We start from the raw sequence: 18,952 nt of genomic DNA on the forward strand, positions 1-18,952 counted from the left end.
TTATCCTGTGGTAGGAGTTCTCTGTGAGCCAGGTGCTGCCACAAGACCCTTCCCTACCATGTGGGCACCGGCCTGAAGGAGCTGCTTCACAGGCTCAGGGACTTTCCCTTTTCTTTCCAAGCATTCCAAATAAATACAGTTCAAATAAAGAAATGGTGTAAGACAAATATTTGAAGTTACAGGTTTTTATCTCAGATAAAAGATGATTTTAATATTAAGCTGGGGGATAACTTTTACTGATTGGCCGTATAATCATTCTTTCCATACTTTAAAAAACATGATGCTAACTTCAGGCATCCAGATTAATCAGGTATTCCGACTAAAGCTTATAACTTTCTCCGGTACTCTGGGAAAAAAAGTAAGATTTCTCCTTTTGCATCAACTTACTAGCAACAATCATCAGTAAGCTAGCAGCTCTTAATAACTAGCATCCCTGGAGTATTTACAAGCGTTCCTATGAAAGGGATTCATTATCCTCAGCTGGGAACTAGCATTAATTAGTTAATATGTTAACAAGTTAATATAATCGTTTCTAGCATTAGCATTAACTAGCATACCCAGCCTACAAACTTGCCTTCCTAGGCTAGCAACTAGCATTCCTAAGATAGCGAGAAGGGTCTGGCTGCAGCCACTGTGGAGCTCCACAGTAACCGGATACACGTGACCTCCACACTAACCGGAAACACGTGACCTACACAGTAGCCGGAAACACGTGACCTCCACAGTAGCCGTAAACACGCATGGAAACCGTGGAAGTTTTGCAAGTTGATCGCAAAGGTTGGTTAAGTCTTTCTTAAATAAGTTTGCCGTTAGTGATTTCATAATTCTAGGAATCGTCTAGTTTTCTTACAATGATCATGTTGCCACTTTTTTTGCGTTACAACAACATTCCTCCTTATTTTAATGTTTTTTCATCGTGCTCCATGGCAGAGAAACGCACAGATATGCTTTTTCCTGGGCCTGGTTTCAGTAAGAGAGCTGGATTAACTTCTTCTGTGGGCGAGAAGAAGCAAAAACCACATTTTGCATTAGAGTATGATTTATTGTTGGCGTCAGAGATGCGAAATAATGAATACTTCAATACTGTACTTAAGTAGAATTTTCTGGTATCTTTACTTTACTGCTGTACTTTTTTGTGCCTACTGTATACTTCTTTATACTTCTACTTCTCACATTTTAGCACGCGTATCTGTACTTTGTAATGCGTACATTTGTAAATCAGCCCCCTGCACGCGTGCTTTGGACGCAAGATTACTTCAAAATTTTGTACATAAATTATATTTTAGACCCTGTACTTCTTACTTCGACTTAACTAAAAAGTTGAGTCAGTGCTTTTTAAACAGAGGTATCTAAACTGTAGTAAGGAACGTGTGTACTTGTGACACCTTTGGTTAGCGTCAACACTGTAAATTTCGTTACAAACAGATTTATATATTTATCAATACTTCTATTTGTCATTCTTTTCTGTACAGCTTTTTTATTGGCCAGATTTTAGTTAGCCCCTGTTCAATTGACTGTTACATGTCAATAGAAACATGTCTCACAAGTTAAAGTGTCTTGTAATATATTTGTGGGGTTTTTTTCAAGGATTTTCTTCCCAAATCTATTACATGCCAACTGTAAATTGTTATTTCTGCTAAAACCTTAACTTAAATGTGTATATGGTGTTTATCTGTTTCTCTCTCTGTTTTAGATGCACTTATCAATCTGGAATTCGGGCTTGAAGCCGGAATTGCAGGAATGCAACACGTGTTGCAGAGGACTTTTTCACTGCCCTCTGTGCCCCACTTTCAGCCCTGCTGTCAGGGCAAAGATTGAGGAGCATCTCAGTGTGCATATAAAAAATGCTTTGCCTTTCAAAGGTATGTTTGTATTAAATATACTTTATAGTTATAAATATGCACTTTTTTAAGCACTTCTGCAGTATCTTTGTTGACTTAAAAGTTGCTGTTGATATTGTACAGTTCAGTGCATTCATCTGCAACAAAAATAGTGTTTTTATAAAATATATTTTTATTTACTTTTCACCACTTTTCTTGACATAACATTTGTGATCCATACCATTTAACTTTCATTATTGAGGTTGGCTTGGATGTTTTTGTTAACATGTACAATCTGATTGTTAGACAAATTGATTGCATTCTATACAACTACATTTAAATTACATCTGTTTGTTTGTTTGTTTTTTTCTCTTACAGATAAAATGATATGCCGGTGCAGGCTGCCTTGTAGGACAACAGGACACTTTCACTGCCCTGTCTGTAATCTTACAATCATACGGCGTGGGGATATGGCAAGGCATTTATTGTCTTGTCAGCATTCTTCAATACCAAGTCAGCCACCACTATCAGGACTGCTCCCCGCTGAACTCTCCGAGGAGCCCCGTATTCCTCCGGCAGTACTCTTCGAGGAGCCCCGTCTCCCCCCCAAGGTTTTGTCTTTGGGATCGGAACCATTTTCTGACTCTTTGTTAGAACATTCATATGCTCTACCCTCTGCGTTCAATAAAACTGCAGCTGATGGAAAGTCCATGAATTTGACATGCCCTCACTGTGGCCTTACTCTTCGTACCAAAAACTACAAGGCTCACATGATGAGGAAGCACTCCAACCAATCAATAGATGTTTGCCTGGCCAGTCATCTGCAGTGTGTTTGTGTAGATGAAACTACAGGGTTATTTGCTGTGCAGAGAACTGGCCATGGGTTTTCTGTGCCAGTTCACGTTCAGAGGAAAACATGGGGGGTGTCTCACAATATCAGATGTGAGCTGGAGGAATGTCAGCAATACCAGTTGCTGGCCCAGCGGAGCGGACTAGGCTTCAGTTTATGTGAGCACCTTCGCTCACTAGATTACTGCCGAGAAACTGTAAAGGAGGTTTTTCTTCAAGAGCACATCGTGATGGAAATGGTGGACCTTAAATTTTTTGGAGAGGCCAAAGCTGCTACATGCATAAAGAGACAGAAAGCTGCCCAGATGGCACATGCTCCACTTTGTGTGAGGGTGGATTTTGGTGGATCCTCAACACAGATCTGTTTGTCTGTATTTGAGCCGGAAATACACAGTTTCTGCCGTCTTGGCAGAATATTTGTGACTTACAATGCTCTGAGGAACACCTGGCATTGTGCTTGTGCAAAGCCTCGAATATCATGTCCTCATAAAAACATAGCTAAATGGCATCTCTTCCAGACACAGAGAGACATCTTCAAATCAACTGTACCACTATCATCAGGCACCCCATCACAGATGACTCAGGAGAGTTCTTCCTTTGAGGACAATGCTGCCGTCGAAAGGAGTATACGCTATATTTTTAAAGAGAAAAAAATACCTGGATCTCTTCCAGAAAATGTCATCTCACAGAAAATGGATCATCAGAAACAGCTCTTTCCATGTGAAACGTTGTGCCAGGTGTGCCCAGAGCACCCAAAACTTGATGAGGCTGTTCTAGTTACCAATAAAGCGAGGATTGTCAGCATGATGGGAGTGATTGAGAGTAAGTTTTAATGAATAAGATTAAACATCAGTGTGAAATAATTAGTTATAATTGTTCCTATACTAATGTTTTGACATTAATGTGATTTGTCTTTAACAGATGTTTCAACACACCATAGATCGTGTCCTCGGTGCCACATGGTCTACAGGTACCAGGAGTGGACAGATGGGCTTCACAACTTTGACAACCATGTTGTTTTGTCTCTTGAACTTTGCCTTTTTTGAGAGAAAATCTGCAGGTGAGGATCACAAAAATAAAATATACTCATCTGAAGATTGCTTTAAAAATGTGTTTGTGTCATTATGATATTTTGGTGACCAAATTTAAATATCTGTGTAATCATAGTCTTCTTCACCCTTTTGTCATATTACAGAACCATGTATCTGCTTCAAGGGTCATTGACTCATTGGAGGGCTTAAGAAGAGTGAAGTTTCCTTCTCGGGATACCATTTTTCATGCTTATTGCCATTTTGAGGCTTTGACTGACGCAGAATACATGTACTCCTGCATAAACTGTGGGTTTCACCCCCCTGTGGTAGTTATGGACTTACACAGAAAAGGGGTGTTCAAGTTAGCAGGTAAGTTTAATGTACATTTGTGTATATATTTCATTGTGTACATTATGTGCATGTTTTCATGAGTCAATTTATTATAGTGAGTGACCTCAAAGCCCCGGAAGACTTCAATGGTGAACATGACATTGAAGGTTTTTGGAACTCTATTCACCTGGAAATGATAAGCCGTGGTTTTTTTCCAAGTGAGTGATGGCAAAAACTTTTTGAAAGTCATTCAGTGTTTTAAAGTAATTTAGATTGTAATTAAAAACATGCCATTTTCTGTAGGCGGTGTGAAGAATCCATTTTCCGTTCCACCAAGTTACACGCACTGGGCACCATGGATCGGGAGTGAAACTCGAACAAGTGACATTGTGCTTAACACAGAGTTTAAAAAAGTAGGAACAAGCTCTTCACATGAAGCAAAGCTTAGCAGTGTCACAGAAGACCGTCTGTTGGATGAACTTGCCAAACAAAAGGTAACATTGCTTTGAAGTTTTCAGAATATGACATAAAGTTCTGGGGTTGTTCCATTTACAGTTTTCCCTAATTGCTGTCAGGTTGGAGTGGTAAGAAAATTGTGTAAAGCATGCAACATCGACTCCAAAGGCTCCCGCTTTGATCTCATCACCAGACTGAGGGAGAAGATGAAGAGCAGGCAGACATATGATAAGGTCTTTCAAAGCATATGGGGTGCCTCTGGTAAGCATCACTTAGCGATTATTAGAAGTAGCATTAAAAAATGTAATTACAATTACAAACAACTTTTTAAATCTTTGCTTGCAGGAGGATGGTCTGTAATACTATGTCCACATGGCATTGTATACAGTGTTAAATTTAATCTTCGTGCTGAAAGTCCCCGGGATTTTGCTGACCTTCTCCTGTCCTGGAAGCACATGCCAAACGTCTGTGTTTACGATTTTGCGAGGGGTTTGGCAGCACACACCAATTTGCGGGTTCCTGATAAACTGCCATTTCATCCACATGAAGGTCGACTTGCTGAGCCCACTGAGGAAAATGTCAAGGCTGCACAGGATGGAAGCCTGAAAGTGAATCTTCCATGGCTACATGAAAGGATGGATAGTGTAAATGAAAATCCTCATCCTGTCACTGGATCATCTGACCATTATGTCCTGTATGACAGATTTCATGAGGGAAATACAAAAGATCCCAAGGACATATTACGCAGAATTCAACTTGTCCCGGAGCTGAAAGGCTGGCTGAACAGTCAAGATGTTGAACAGTTCTTTGCAAACATGAGGAAAAGCAATTACTTTTTAAGTAATATGAGTCCATCCACACATGTGTTTCTGATGAGAAATATAAATCATCATTATAACACTGTCACCAACAAGAAACTTCTGGAGAGGCAGCTAAGACATGGTCGACTTGGAAAGATCAATATCTAATTGTCGGCACTGGGTCAAGCTGTCGTAGGTAAGTACATGCATTGTGTCATGACCAGAACGCTACCATTGTTTACATGTTATATTTGTTCCTATCTGTGTGTGTATATTCTTTTCTTTGTGTACCTAGCCCCACAGGTGTGCAATAAACCCAGAGAAATCCCAGAAACGGTGTTGAACCCAGCACCTTCAACGTCTGGTGACACTGGTAAAATTTCTTATTTTGAATAGTGATTGACATATGTACGTGAAATAATAATCTTGCATTCATTATCTTGTTGTAGTTGATGGCTCATAAAAGAATTTCTTACATGCTGTTTCAAATGAATTTCCTTCTATAGATAGTGCTTATTTTTCTTGCATTTAATATGCATTCTATGTAGTGTTTTGTCTGAAACCTGTTAAAATCCCTATAGAACCTCAGAAAAGAGTTGACAACAAGAAAGCCAATCGAAGGTCAACAGATGCAACTTTTCCTGACCCGTGTGGACCACCGTGCGAAGCTCTGACAAAGCCTGAGAACATTTTGGCCAGCCGTTCATCATGGTGTTTTGTACCGCACCCTGGCCAACAACAGCTTGTATGTTAAAGTTTTCAGATGTCGCAAAGTGCAACTTTTAGTGCTTATCTGATTTTGTCATCCACAGTCTATGACACCTATCTGTTTGTTTTTTTTTAGCTCAACTATGTTCTGGACATCAGCAGACCCAAAGATGAGCTGATTGTTGAAACGTCTTCTGGATGCCTCACGCGGTCAGATTTTTGGACACTGGGTTTAAACAAAGAAATGGAATCGACTGTAAGTATTTTTTTTCTACGAATATGAAAAAATAAAGTGTACATTCATTGTTATCATGATTTTTTTCTGTTTCAGATTGGAAATGGCTGTTTTGAGCTTATCACTAAAATTGTTCAGTCAAAGGTACTGTATGTTGTATATGATGATTGTCAAGCTTTAATTTAAAGAGCTGTTGTTTTAAATGTTTTTTTGTTTTTTTTTTTTACATTCTAGGGGATAAGCATTTACATCGAAAATCTGTATGTCACCCGGACTTGGCTTGCACCCTATGGCTGTGATCCATTGCGGTCCTTTCCTGTAAGTGTACCGTCCTTTAAAGAAACAAGCAAGTAATCCAAATGATTTTTTTTATAACTTTGGTGCGAGTTCATATACAGGATACTTAAAAATACAATTCTGTTTCAGACTGATGCTCAGAGGATGGACATCATAGTTCTCCCTCTCTGGACACCTGGTCATTTCCAGTTGTGTGTAAGTCTTGTTTTTTGACACGTACAAACTGTTAGAATTTTGCTATGTGTCTGAGATGTATTCAAGCTTTTATGACGCAGTTTCAAAAGTCTTTGACTGTGATCGCTTGCAATGACATTGTTTTCAGGTTTGAAGTCATGGCTAACTGTCTTTTAGGTACTGAAGCCACCTAAAAGAGAAATCCTCTTTCTTGACCCATTATACACCAAGGCAGGATTTGGTGGCCAACAATATGTTTCACTTTTGAGGTCACATTTTTATAAGCATTTTTGGTTTGTTCCGGAGTTTTCAGGAACCTGTTCAGTGTTCCAGGTTAAGTGCATCCCAGATCATGTTCTGCTGATCTTGAGTGTTCACACATACAGTACACTCACATGCTTTTTCTATAAACTATATCAGCAAGTTTCTGTGTGGAGTTTGCATGTTCTCCCCATGTTTGCGTGAGTTCCCTCCGGGTACTCCGGCTTCCTCCCACCGTCTAAAGACATGCAGCTTGTGGGGATAGGTTAATTGGATAATCCAAATTGCCACTAGGTGTGAATGTGGGAGTGAATGTGAGTGTGAATGGTTGTCTGTCCCTGTGTGTTAGCCCTGCGACAGACTGGCGACCTGTCCAGTCTGTCGCCCTATGACAGCTGGGATAGGCTCCAGCGCCCCCCGTGACCCTGAAAAGGATAAGCGGAAGCGAATGGATGGATGGATGGATGGATGGATGGATATATCAGCATGATGCTTCAACATTTTATTCTCATCTTCAAATTATGATCAAGTCAGTGATACTGTCTGTAGATGAGTTTCAGACATAAATTGGGTCTTCCAGTGTTCTATTTTAACATAAAACACCATTAAAAATTATTTTATAAAATATGCCAACATTAACTTAAAGCTGTAAATGCTTTATTTTGACCAACTGTGAGCATGTGACTGTACTTTTTCATTTTGTTATGCTGTTTTTTTGAGGTCGTGTTCCTAAGGCCTGTAGTTACAGTTGGTGCTATTAGCAATAAACATTTCACACCCATCATGATCATCATCTGTTAACTTGTGAATGTAACTGTTTTTTTTAAAAAAAAAAGGAATCTTGCAGTGAAGATCATTCCCGGGCAGTGGTCAGAAAAAAAGAGCTGTGACTTGAAGGTATGTGCTAGTTTAAGTGTATGGTGAATAATATGAATTACACTAGTCTTCTTTTAAGGGATTTTATTAAAGAGCCTTTATTTTCAATGTAATACAGGGTTTTCCAAGCCAAGACTATGGAGTTGACTGTGGGATCTTCATGCTGATGGTAATTTGTCTCTTCTCTTCTTGAGATTCATACAGAAGCTAATTTAAGCTTCTAAAGAAAAATGACATTTTTATTTTTTCTTACAAATAGTCTGCTCTGTACGTGGCACTGGATGCTTCATTTGACTATACTATAGTAAGTATTCTATTTACTTTCACAGCAATGGAGTCTTGAATCTTTTGAAAGTTGTTAAATATGTTTCATATTAATATTTTACAGTCAGACATGCCCTACTTGCGTAAATGGTGGTGCTTGCTGTTGATGGAGAACTTTGATCTCAGGAGGTATTTATACTTTGACTTCTGTTCTATGTTGTGTCAAAGTTTACACACCTTAACAATATCAACATTTTCTGTTAAGCTCTGGCAAGCTATTTGCACACTGGAGAGAGGAAGCCAAAGCTGTGCTTGAAGGACAACACGTGCCCATTTTCAGAGTGAAAAAGCGCAAGTTACAGGAAGTCAGTCAGGTCAGTAATCACTTTAAACAGTAGTGTAATTACATGTTTAGTGACATTTGAATAACTGTTAAAAAACTGTTCTGCAGCAGAGAAATAACTATGTTTTTATCCCCATTTGCCTGACACAGGAGCCAGCAGTTGTTGCAGATCTGCGTCCTGCTGTGCAGTGGGTTGTCCAAAATAAGGCACTTTTCCGTGGACACGTAACAATGCCCAAATATGTGTCCTTAAATCAAGGAGACCAGCAGAGGGTCTTAAGAGACATGTCAGAGGAAGAAGACACTGGAGCAAGGGACTTGTTCCTCTTTGTTTTTCAGTTTGCAGAGGACATGGAGCTCTTTTTGAATGCATGTGCTGATGAGCAGGGGCTAAGGGTCAGTGCTATGTTTGACATGTGATGGACAAATGAAGGCACTGGCTGTGTTTGTTTGTTTGTTTAATATGTTGTTGTTGTTGTTGTTTTTGCGTAGTACAAAATTCCTATTAAACTTATTTCAAAATGTTGTTCACTTGATTCTGTGTCCATACTTATAATAAAGGATTACAGTGTAACAGCATTAAATGTAAAAGCATTTTTTTTAAACTTGTAATTTCAAAATAAAAAGCTTATTGTTGATATTAACAGTAAATAATTGTAAACAATAATATTTTCATACATTTTAAAAATTAACACTCTGGGCTCTATCCTGGCCATTTGTGGACACTTCACTTATTCTTTTTTTTGACTACTGCACTGCAGTGGAATGACACGGGTTTGATCTTAAGGATCTAATAGTTGTGTGTGTTGTGCATGACATTGCCACACAAATATCTATTTGCAAGATAGAGTAGAATAAATTATGACGCATGAAATATTACATAGGCTGCAGTGAATTTCTGTTGATACAGACTATTGAGCTTTGAGTTTCCCAGTCAAACTTAGCTTTGAAGCACCTGCTAACAACACTTTTACTCTTTTACATTTCATAACAAGACACCATAGCCAAAATATTAACAAAATATATATTATTAAAAAATTCAAAGCTGCAGCACATACAGCAACAAACATCGTTAGTAAATGTGTCCTGGAGTTTATGCAGGTGCAGAAAGTGCTGCTGCTGTAAGTCAGCCTAACAGCTTCCAGATCACTTATTTTTCTGGAAAGATGGTAGGAAGGGCATCACTGCTCATTTCTACAGAATCACAGATCTTGGAATGCAATCCCTTTGTACCATGAAACCACTTCGCAGTACTAGGAGTCCACTAAAACCTATAACGAGAGTGATCCTGGAAGAAATGGGGCACACACTAGTGACCTCAACAATTGCAAGACAGCCTTTTCCCCGATGCTCAGATGGGGAAAAAAAGGAAGTTTCATGAAAACATTAGGACTTTATCACCGTTTTATCTGAAAAGTTAATGGTAATATATAACCTAACTGGCTATAAAGAGTAAAAAATTTAGATACAATTTTGATTTTGATGAAAAGGACTGGTGCTATTTTAAAGAGTCACGTCGGTAAAAGTAGATAAATGTTTTAAGAAATCTACATTTTATAGCATTTTGTGAACATACACAAAAAGTGGCCATTTTTGGCAACAAACAAGCTGAAAGAGTTTTATATTTTTGGTTCTCCTTGAACAAAAATAATAGTGAATAATAATCAATGTTGATATTAATCAATTAGATGTCCCAGACTCTACTATTAATAATACAGCAGCCCCTCGTTTATCGCTGGTGTTACGTTCTAAAAATAACCCGCGGTAGGTGAAATCCATAGCCAAATTTATTTTTTACAATTATTACAGATGTTAAGACTGTAAAACCACTCACTACATGCTTTATACACTTTTCTCAGACAGGCATGAACATTTTCACACTTTTCTCTTTTGTTTAAACACTGTTAGAGTTCAAACCTTCGTAGAAACACAAGTCCAGTATTATGGAATGAAAACAAAAGGTGCATTTGAGGGTGCAAAACGTTTCGTCGGCATTGTTGTGTTTGTTTGGGAGAAAACTTCCAAACATACAGTACAGCACTTCAGAGTTACACTGCTAGCGATCGAAGATTTATGTAAATTCGACAAGCTAAACGCATTCTGTACTGTACAGCAGGAGTCCCCAACCTTTTTGCACCACAGACCACTTTAATGTCAGACAATATTTTCAGGGAACGACCTTTAAGGTGTCGCGGAGAAATACAACAAAAGAATTAAAAAAAGAAACTGTGGTATTTTGTAAATATAATGATAAACGTGACTTGAGCTGTGCGCCAACAACAATGACAGAGACATCCTCCTCTCTGCTTCTTAGCGCTCTCTGGTCGCTATGGTAACGCGTAAATAGTTCTTTCAAAATAAGACACACAACTACAACCATACATTTCACACCGGAGGATCAACTCTCGCGGAACGGTACCAAAAGACTCACGGACCTGGACCGGTCCGTGGGCCTATTAGGGACCGCTCCTGTACAGGAGACACTGGACTAGATTGATTGACAATGGTCTACAGCAATCAGAACGCACAACGCGATGTACTGTAAAAAAAATAAATAAATCAGCGAAACAGCAAGTGTCACTTTTGGCCACGAACAATTTAGGGGATGGTGAATTTTTTTGAACAAACCCAGAGTGTTAAAACCCCCCACTTAAAACCATTTTTATTTCTCAGCAGCATCAATAGTGACAAAAACGCAATTTAGTTTTCGCTGTCAAAGTAGATTTAACCGAAGTTACGTGTTTACGGCTAGTGTGGAGGTCACGTGTTTCCGGTTAATGTGGAGGTCACGTGTTTCCGGTTAGTGTGGAGGTCACGTGTTTCCGGTTAGTGTGGAGGTCACGTGTTTCCGGTTACTGTGGAGCTCCACAGTGGCTGCAGCCAGGTGCTCTTGAAGATAGCTACTATTAACAACCAACCTACACTACTGACTAGAATTTCTAGGCCAGCAACTAGCATGTTTAAGCTAGTAATTATTATTACCTCACATCCTTATAATACTGACTAACATTCCTAGAATGATAAATAGGATCCCTAAGTTGGTGACTATTATTAACTAGCATCCCTGCACTAGTAACTAGCATTGCTAGGTTACTACCTAGCATCACTAAGTTATCATCCCTTAAGCTCCCAATTAACACTCCTAGGCAAATGAGTGACAATATTAAACTAAAAGCGAGCATTAATTAATAGAACCAGGCCTATATTTCTAAGCGAGTATGTCTAAGCTAGAAACTAGCAGAACTAAGATAAGCTGCCCATAGGGTTTTCAACTTTTTAACTATAAAATAAGGGGCACTCTGGTGTACCAGAAGCGCAGTGCACAGCCAGCTGGGCATAGTGTAATAAGAAAAAAAATATTCAAATAAAATACTGTAAATAGGGACTTCAATCACCCAGTTTATTATGCTACACAGACAAAACATCACCTTATTTTTACAAATCACGTATTACTCTTCACATCTAATGTGCATAATGGGCCGTCACTGAATGTTGTGACTGGGCAGAAACAATCATCTGATACAACTGCAGTCAAATCAGATTTAAGTGGCATTACAGGTAATGGTCAATATATACAGGACATCTGAGGTAGAATAAGAGACGAACCATTTTTGCTCATTATACAGGATGTCCCAGCTAAAACGGGCAGTTGGCAACCCTACCTACACAACAATGGTCAAAGAGAAGTACAAGTTCTCTTTAATTAAGAAATATTTCCATAATAAATTAAGATAATTCCAAGAAACCTTGGAATTATATTTTCTGTATTTTCTATACAGAAAATACACAATTTCCAATTTTTTTCTTCCAAAACACTTTGATTTACATCAGTTTCACAAGTTGCTTATCCGCCAATAATAAGGTATAGATTTTTGTCAGCATGCAAAGCTTAAAAAGGAAGTAAAAGCACATTTTTACACATATATTCTGTAGATAAAAGTAATGTGGAAAGACACTATGAATTTGATTCTGTAAAAATAGTAGAGGTATACAGTTTCTTGCATATTACACTAATTTCTTTATGTTTCAGTTCTGGGACTCCACAGTAGCTTTGCATGACCTTTTGTATATTTATCTTATACGATCCATTTTTGTAGTCTTTTAGCTCATCATCCTTCTTAAACCAGACCTTTCAGCTCTTGTCTCTTTAAGACCCCCCTCTTAAAAGTCCTCTGTTTTATGATTAGCAGACTTCTGGAAGTTTACTGAGGGGCAGCACTGAGCGTTTTTGAACTGTACTGATCATTCAGAAAAGTAAATATTAGACCATTGTGAAGCCTGAACATTTGGTCCACATATGTTCATTTTAATATATGTAACAAAAAATAAGAAAAAAGGTAACATCCATATGACGAGTAGAACTGAAAACAGAAAGAATGTTTGTTTGTTTTTTCTAGATAGAAATTAAATTTTAAAATAAAATAAAGACAATGATTAAGAAAAATAACACTGCGCTTAATGCTTTGCCTAAATATGAAAAATGACGTATGTGGTCCTTAAATCAACTATAGCTGCAGCCACTATTTTCCAGCCACTGTCCTCACTTTCTATACGTGAAGTGAACACATGTTATTCACCACATTATTTGTAACTGACTGGCGTATTTACTGGCCTGTTTTGGCATCACAATTGAATTTTGTCAGAGTTCCTCCATATTTGTTTATGTTTAGACTCTTGCAGGAAAACATTTTGTACCTTATGTAATCACGTCTTTGACCATGGCAGTCACAGCAGACGCCAACAGAGGCTGTGGTCTGCTTTTCAAAGCAGAGGAAAAATAATGGAACAACATTAGATTGCTGAAATATTTCAGCGCTGACTGTGTCAGTGCATTTAGACCAGAGTTTACCCTTCAAAGAGTGTTTGGGTTGTCCTCAGGACTGTCTGGAAAAATCTTAAATCCATGAAGACCATCTGCCTCCATCACTCTGAGGGAAAAAGGTTGTGTAACGGGTTTACCCAAATCAGACCCGCAAGCTGTGATAATTCCTTTAGATTACTTTCCAGTAACTTACATTACCCATTCAGTCAGCCATGTAATTCACTACAACTAACTAGAAGGTGTTATAGCTGCATGAAGAGAAATGTGTCTCAATACTCAAAAGTGTTTCAAATGCATACAATATGATCCAAAAGCGTAAACTAAGATTTAGAAACGTGTACATTTACTTGTGCGTCATTTTTGAGGACTCACAAAAGCATGGTCCAATCCACACAAACACAAAGCAGTCTGACCACATGTAAAACTATTTAACAAATAGGTATATCCAAACCCAAAAAACTATAGACCCCCTATGCTAAGCAAGCCTACCGCAGACATGAGCGAGACAGATAAATATGAAGGCATGCCGGTGTTGTGCCAAAAAGTGATTGTCTGCCAAAAACTGATTTCCGGTATTTGCCAAAAACTGATTGCTCGTATTTAAACTGCTATAAGTAACTTGTTGGGCTATAATATGTGAAACATATGTCAAATGCATCCCTCATGGATGACATAAAGTCATCTTGAGCCACAAACAACATTCGTGTAACAAGGTAGAAGCCGCAATCAGTTTTTGGCAGTGACTTTTATATAACCTTTATTTATGCAGTTAAAAAAATCTCATTAACATTAAAAATGTCTTTTGTAAGAGGTAAGTTGGCCAAGAGGACAGCAGACATGGCAGCAAATATTACAATATTTCTGTAAAAATATTTTAAGTGGGGATAAAGGACCGGATTGGTTATACTGTAAGTACAATAGCAGAGAGTTGTAAAGATACTTGAAAAACAGATATTGTTTTAATTCTCTATATAACCCCTTTGTAAACCCTGTTCACCGAAGTCTATTTACAAACATACGTAAAGATATTACACATAAAAAATACACAGAAACATTGGAAATCAGTTTTTGGCAGACAATCACTTTTTGGCACAACACCGACTCGGTCAACAAGGTCCGCATCAGGTGTTGAGGAACCAGGGCACCCTGACGAGAAGTGGGCTACTGGAACAAGAAGGCATCGGTGGGCAAGAGACGAAAACAGGGCGTTGTTGGAATGCTACTACGCAAGTAACCCTGGCGGAAGGGGCTACATGAATAGGATGAGAGACCTATGGATTCTTCGATATCCAACATCCACAATGACGGCGAAACAACTAGTAGCTCAGTGTTCCAACATTTTTCATCTGCAGTCTGGAGGTATTATAAAGTTGATGATAACAACATTGCCATAGCAAACTGTGAGATATGTAAACTTGGGAAAGCGACCCACTTCAGTACTGGAAAGAACATGCTAACCAGTTTCCCTCTATGGCTGCAACCCAATATCTCAGTGCCCCCTGTAGCTCTGTGGACAGTGAGAGACTTTAGTGCCGTTGCAAACGTCCTTGATGAGAACAGAAACAGGCTCAAACCTGACAAGGTAGAGATGTTAGTTTTCATTAAGAGAAAACACACATTTCCTTCTGTGAAACTTACTGCTATGATGACAGTAAGAGTTAGGAGTGCAGTTTCTAAAACCACATTACTAGCTTTGCAAACACTGTGGCACTTTTATTTTTTTATTTGTTTACATGCCTGCCGGATATTTAAGTTGAGGTGCTATTTGTTGTTATATTAGTCTTTTTTTATATTTACTGTTGCACTAAAGTCCATAAGTGAAGAATTTATGTTATTTATTACTTGATTGTTCAAGCTACCTCACAAAAGTGCTTTGTTTGTTAACAGAGTTGTTGAACGTTAAAATAAAGTGAATTAAATAAAAAAATGAGGAACATCCAGGATCTGTTTCTTCGTTCTGCTTCATTCTTTTTTTATGTATTATTGAAGTATTGGATCGGGACTCGGTATCGGTAGATACTCAAAATCAAATGACTCAGACTCGAGGGCAAAAAAACATGATCAGCACATCCCTAATTGACACCTTGCTCGGACACTGAGTGGCAAATAGCAAAGATTGCAGATGAGTGCATTTAATGTTTTTGTCTTGTGTAGCCATTCTAAAGCTAAACAAAGGACAGGCTTTGTGTATAACCTGTGGTATGTAGCATACACATGTAATATAATAGAATTTTACACATCAGCTGAAACAAAACCTTCTTGGATGGTCTCGTCGATTAAACATAAATCCATTTCATTTGTTAGATAATTGCACTAAAATGCTGTAAAGAGCAAAAAACGCACAAACATTGTCAAGTGAACCAGTTCGCAGACTTCAGAAGGCACTCACAGCAGTTGTTGCTGTCACGATTGAACTTGAGCTAATGCAGTAAAATGAGACACTCCAAGACCTGATGGTAGAGAGATGAACCAGAGCATGACCTTCAATGCAGACTGCAGAGTTCACAAGTTGCTTAGCGGTCACATTAGGGTCAACTTTTGAGATAAGGACGGTGAGGTACGTTGTCCTCCCATCATGGTGAATTGTATGTGTGGATTACATAGATTTATGTTTTATAAGACATTAAACCTGCAGTGTTCCGGTCAGAAACAGCACTGGACCATTTTTGTGTTTGGGCGTTTCGTCCAAGTGAAGCAATGAAAACTCACAACTGCATTTCTTAGCATGACAGGACAGGATGATCACACTGACGTGTTTAAGACGGGAAATTCACACACTTTAACTTTCAAAGAAATTGTGATGCATTAGTACAAACAAATAATTATTATAATTATAACAAATTAAATCAATTTCAGTGAAAGGTTTATGTGATATAAGCAGACAGGCGATGCAGGATGAATTATTCAGATTTATTTATTAATTAACTGATAAATTTAGATTGTCCAATTACTGTTGCTGCTAATTCCCTGATTAATACATTTCTTTAGATTTGTCAAATTTTTTGGTTAAATTGATTCATGAATAATTAATTGATCACTGATCAATTAATTATTGATCAGTGCAGCAATACAGGTTGCTACTATGCACCTGTATTTATAACTCAGGTTCATAGTAGCAACTCTTTTTAACCCAGCACAAGCTCTCTAAGAAGACGAGGAAAAACTCCTCAAAAACTTGAGAAGAAACCTCGGGAAAGGCAATTCAAAGAGAGATCCCCTTTCCACGGATTGCTGGGGGTGGGTGGGGTATTTTCCATTTATGGACAGAAACCATGTATGGAAAAGACAATACATGGAAGTTCCACTTCGATCTCGTGGTTTTTGTGGGGTGCCTCTACAGGGGCAGGACTGTAAAAATGACATAATTGTTAAAAACATACACAGATATGTGACATGGCTTCAGAATTTGACCAAATACTTCTCTGTTAGAGCTTATGCTCTGTAACCCTGTTGTGCTTGGAGTCGATAAGTCATTTGAACCAGGGATGATTTCGAAGTTCCTCTAGGGTGAGGCGGTCTTCATTTTTGGCTGCCAGGCAACCTAACAGAAAACTCTCGCAGTCTGTTTGGAAATATAATAGAGGGTGGGGTTCACGTTTGTCATACAAAAATCGATATGTGCGTTACCGATACAGATAACACATTAAACAGAATTTTCTGTTTTGTAACGCAAATCACGACAGGTTAACGAATTAACATCTGGCTTACTTTCTGAAATATCAGTACGCTTCGAATACATGTTCTTGGAAGAGGTGATGTTGTGTAACAGCCTATCCATCACTCTGCCCAGCTGCAAAACTGTGATGCAATCGGCTTTGGTGGCGTTAAACAGCAAGTTTAGAGCCGGTGATTTTCTCCCTAAAATCCAAAGAGAAATTATTAATGGTAAGAAATGAATGTGGACACAAGGCGTGTGGGCAGGCAAGAACATGTAAACAATGAGGCTGATGACCTACCATTTCTTCGAGTGACTGCTTCTGGTGTAAAAAAGACTCCACAGCCAAAATCAATGTATTTGACACGCGGACGTGCTAAACGTTCAGCTGAGTTTTCAATTATAATATTGTCTGTCTTAATGTCTTGATGGAAAACACCCTTGGAGTGCATTTCAGTGGCTGCATCTACCAACTGTCTCATTATGACCTGACAGACAAACGAAAGATACATTAAAACCATAAGATCTAAATTATTCATAAAAGACAAATATTTTATTCTTGCTACTCACTGACCTTAATGTCGCTCTCACAAATCCTTTCTCTTCTGTTTGACAGGTAAACGTCCAAGTCTATGTTGTTTTTGCCCCCTTCAAAGACCATAATAAGTTCTTTTTCTAAGTCATACCAGTCGAGTAAAACTGGGGTCACATTGCTGCTTGTAGCCTCTGGTCCTGCCCCCACTTTTATCAGCAATGCCACCTCCAGAGGAATCTTGGTCATTCTACCATTAAGAAGCTTTAGAAACAGAACATCCGGGTCAGTTGTCAAACATTAGGCTGTTTGAGGTACATGCTGCCCGAAAAACAACCGAAAAAGACAAACATCTCATACCATTGGCTGGCGGTAGAGCGACTTCTGAGGAACATGTTTTATTACCACCTGCATTAAAGAGAAAATGTGTTTGAGAAAAAGCACGTAGAGAACAGGATGAACTACAAGAAAACATGCGTAAAGTGCACACATAAGAAGCCATACTGGGAAGTTGTCTTCTCTACGTTTTCCAAAGAACACTTCCCCATACTGTCCTTCACCCAGCATATCCTGCTCGTCATATTTTTCTTCAAAGTCCTCTACAGAGAGACAAAACAAACACGGGGTTGTGATTAGTTGCATGTAGGAAAGCTGACATCGTCTCATTTTACACATTCGTACAGGCTCTGTTGGAAGCTTCCTAGTGATTACCAGATGGATGCCAGCTAAATTCTGAGAGCTTGGGAAGGGGCTCTCGTTTAAGGTGTGATTTGAACTTTTTCTTACCTGTAGTGTGACCGTTGTATGTGCTAGGTAAAGGATCATCTGTCTCATAGATGGAGTTGTTAGACTCCTCCTGTGAGCTTGATGTCCTCCTCTTTTTACTGCGTGGTTCTTTTGTTCCATCGCTGCTCTTTTGTTTGCTGCTCTTCTTTCTGGAAGCAGCTGCATAAACAAAAATCAATTAGACCTCTGAACTCCACACAGGCCTACAGATGATCAGAAACTATAAAACAAAAAATAATCTCTGTGAATGTCTCACTTACACTTCTCAAAGAAAACATGGCTGGGGCCTGGGGTTGGACTTTCGCTGTCCTTTCGTGTTTTGGAAGCTTTTTCCAATCTCTCTGTGGAACCATCTTTTCTTTTGGAGCTCTTGATTCGCCCATCTGACGTCCTGTCCTCTATCCTGAAGGACCAGGGCTCAGTGTGGCGTTCTGCAGTTTGTAAAAAAATCTGTTTGTTACTGCTGAATCAAAGCACCTGAAGTAAAAGCCTGTAATTTAAGATGAATTGACAGGTAAAGGAGACTTCACTCACCTAGATATTTACTTACACCCACAGCACGTGGCGTAGCAAAGGTCGGCCAAGATTTTGACGACATATCGGAAACTGGTTCAAAATTGTTCTCCCTGGACTAAACTCACTTTTAACTATTTGATTTTGTATGTAGTTGGAACTTTGAAAGGTCCCTTTTTAAAACTGTTTTGATGACATCA

General features: G+C 38.7%; 3 protein-coding genes across 3 annotated transcripts; 2 read left to right on the plus strand and 1 right to left on the minus strand.

Annotated features, from left to right (window-relative positions):
• The first annotated feature begins 682 nt into the window (after nt 1–682).
• LOC113028367 (uncharacterized) lies at nt 683–5,454 on the plus strand. Its single transcript, XM_075410381.1, is given in 9 exon segments — nt 683–777; nt 1,694–1,862; nt 2,199–3,491; nt 3,591–3,720; nt 3,855–4,069; nt 4,147–4,248; nt 4,334–4,524; nt 4,606–4,747; nt 4,832–5,454. Coding segments are annotated over 8 exon segments (2,865 nt in total). The 5' UTR covers nt 683–777.
• An 18-nt stretch (nt 5,455–5,472) lies between these two features.
• LOC113028032 (uncharacterized) lies at nt 5,473–7,171 on the plus strand. Its single transcript, XM_026177989.1, has 6 exons — nt 5,473–5,659; nt 5,868–6,031; nt 6,131–6,250; nt 6,326–6,373; nt 6,464–6,547; nt 6,656–7,171. Exons 1-6 carry the CDS (start codon nt 5,491–5,493, stop codon nt 6,737–6,739), a joined length of 669 nt encoding a protein of 222 aa, XP_026033774.1. The 5' UTR covers nt 5,473–5,490; the 3' UTR covers nt 6,740–7,171.
• Nucleotides 7,172–16,213: 9,042 nt separating this feature from the next.
• LOC113027883 (serine/threonine-protein kinase pim-2-like) lies at nt 16,214–18,939 on the minus strand. Its single transcript, XM_026177703.1, has 9 exons — nt 18,774–18,939; nt 18,500–18,670; nt 18,240–18,398; nt 17,958–18,052; nt 17,814–17,861; nt 17,496–17,717; nt 17,223–17,409; nt 16,975–17,124; nt 16,214–16,828 (listed from the first exon to the last, which is right to left on the minus strand). The coding sequence occupies exons 1-9, from the start codon at nt 18,835–18,837 to the stop codon at nt 16,737–16,739; spliced, it is 1,188 nt and encodes a 395-aa protein (XP_026033488.1). The 5' UTR covers nt 18,838–18,939; the 3' UTR covers nt 16,214–16,736.
• Between the last annotated feature and the right edge of the window lie 13 nt (nt 18,940–18,952).

Source organism: Astatotilapia calliptera, chromosome 8 (assembly GCF_900246225.1).
Source record: "Astatotilapia calliptera chromosome 8, fAstCal1.2, whole genome shotgun sequence".
Classification (NCBI taxonomy): domain Eukaryota; kingdom Metazoa; phylum Chordata; class Actinopteri; order Cichliformes; family Cichlidae; genus Astatotilapia; species Astatotilapia calliptera.

Excerpts from the sequence above, each read along its gene's own strand:
- LOC113027883 (XM_026177703.1), bottom strand. The coding sequence starts at position 18,837 with ATGTCGTCAAAATCTTGGCCGACCTTTGCTACGCCACGTGCTGTGGGT. Across the intron at positions 18,671-18,773 it reads GGGTGTAAGTAAATATCTAG|AACGCCACACTGAGCCCTGG; the intron begins GTGAGTGAAGTC and ends TACAAACTGCAG. Across the intron at positions 17,862-17,957 it reads GTAGAGAAGACAACTTCCCA|GTGGTAATAAAACATGTTCC; the intron begins GTATGGCTTCTT and ends TCTTTAATGCAG.
- LOC113028032 (XM_026177989.1), top strand. The coding sequence starts at position 5,491 with ATGCATTGTGTCATGACCAGAACGCTACCATTGTTTACATGTTATATT. Across the intron at positions 5,660-5,867 it reads TTCAACGTCTGGTGACACTG|AACCTCAGAAAAGAGTTGAC; the intron begins GTAAAATTTCTT and ends AAATCCCTATAG. Across the intron at positions 6,374-6,463 it reads CTAAAATTGTTCAGTCAAAG|GGGATAAGCATTTACATCGA; the intron begins GTACTGTATGTT and ends TTTACATTCTAG.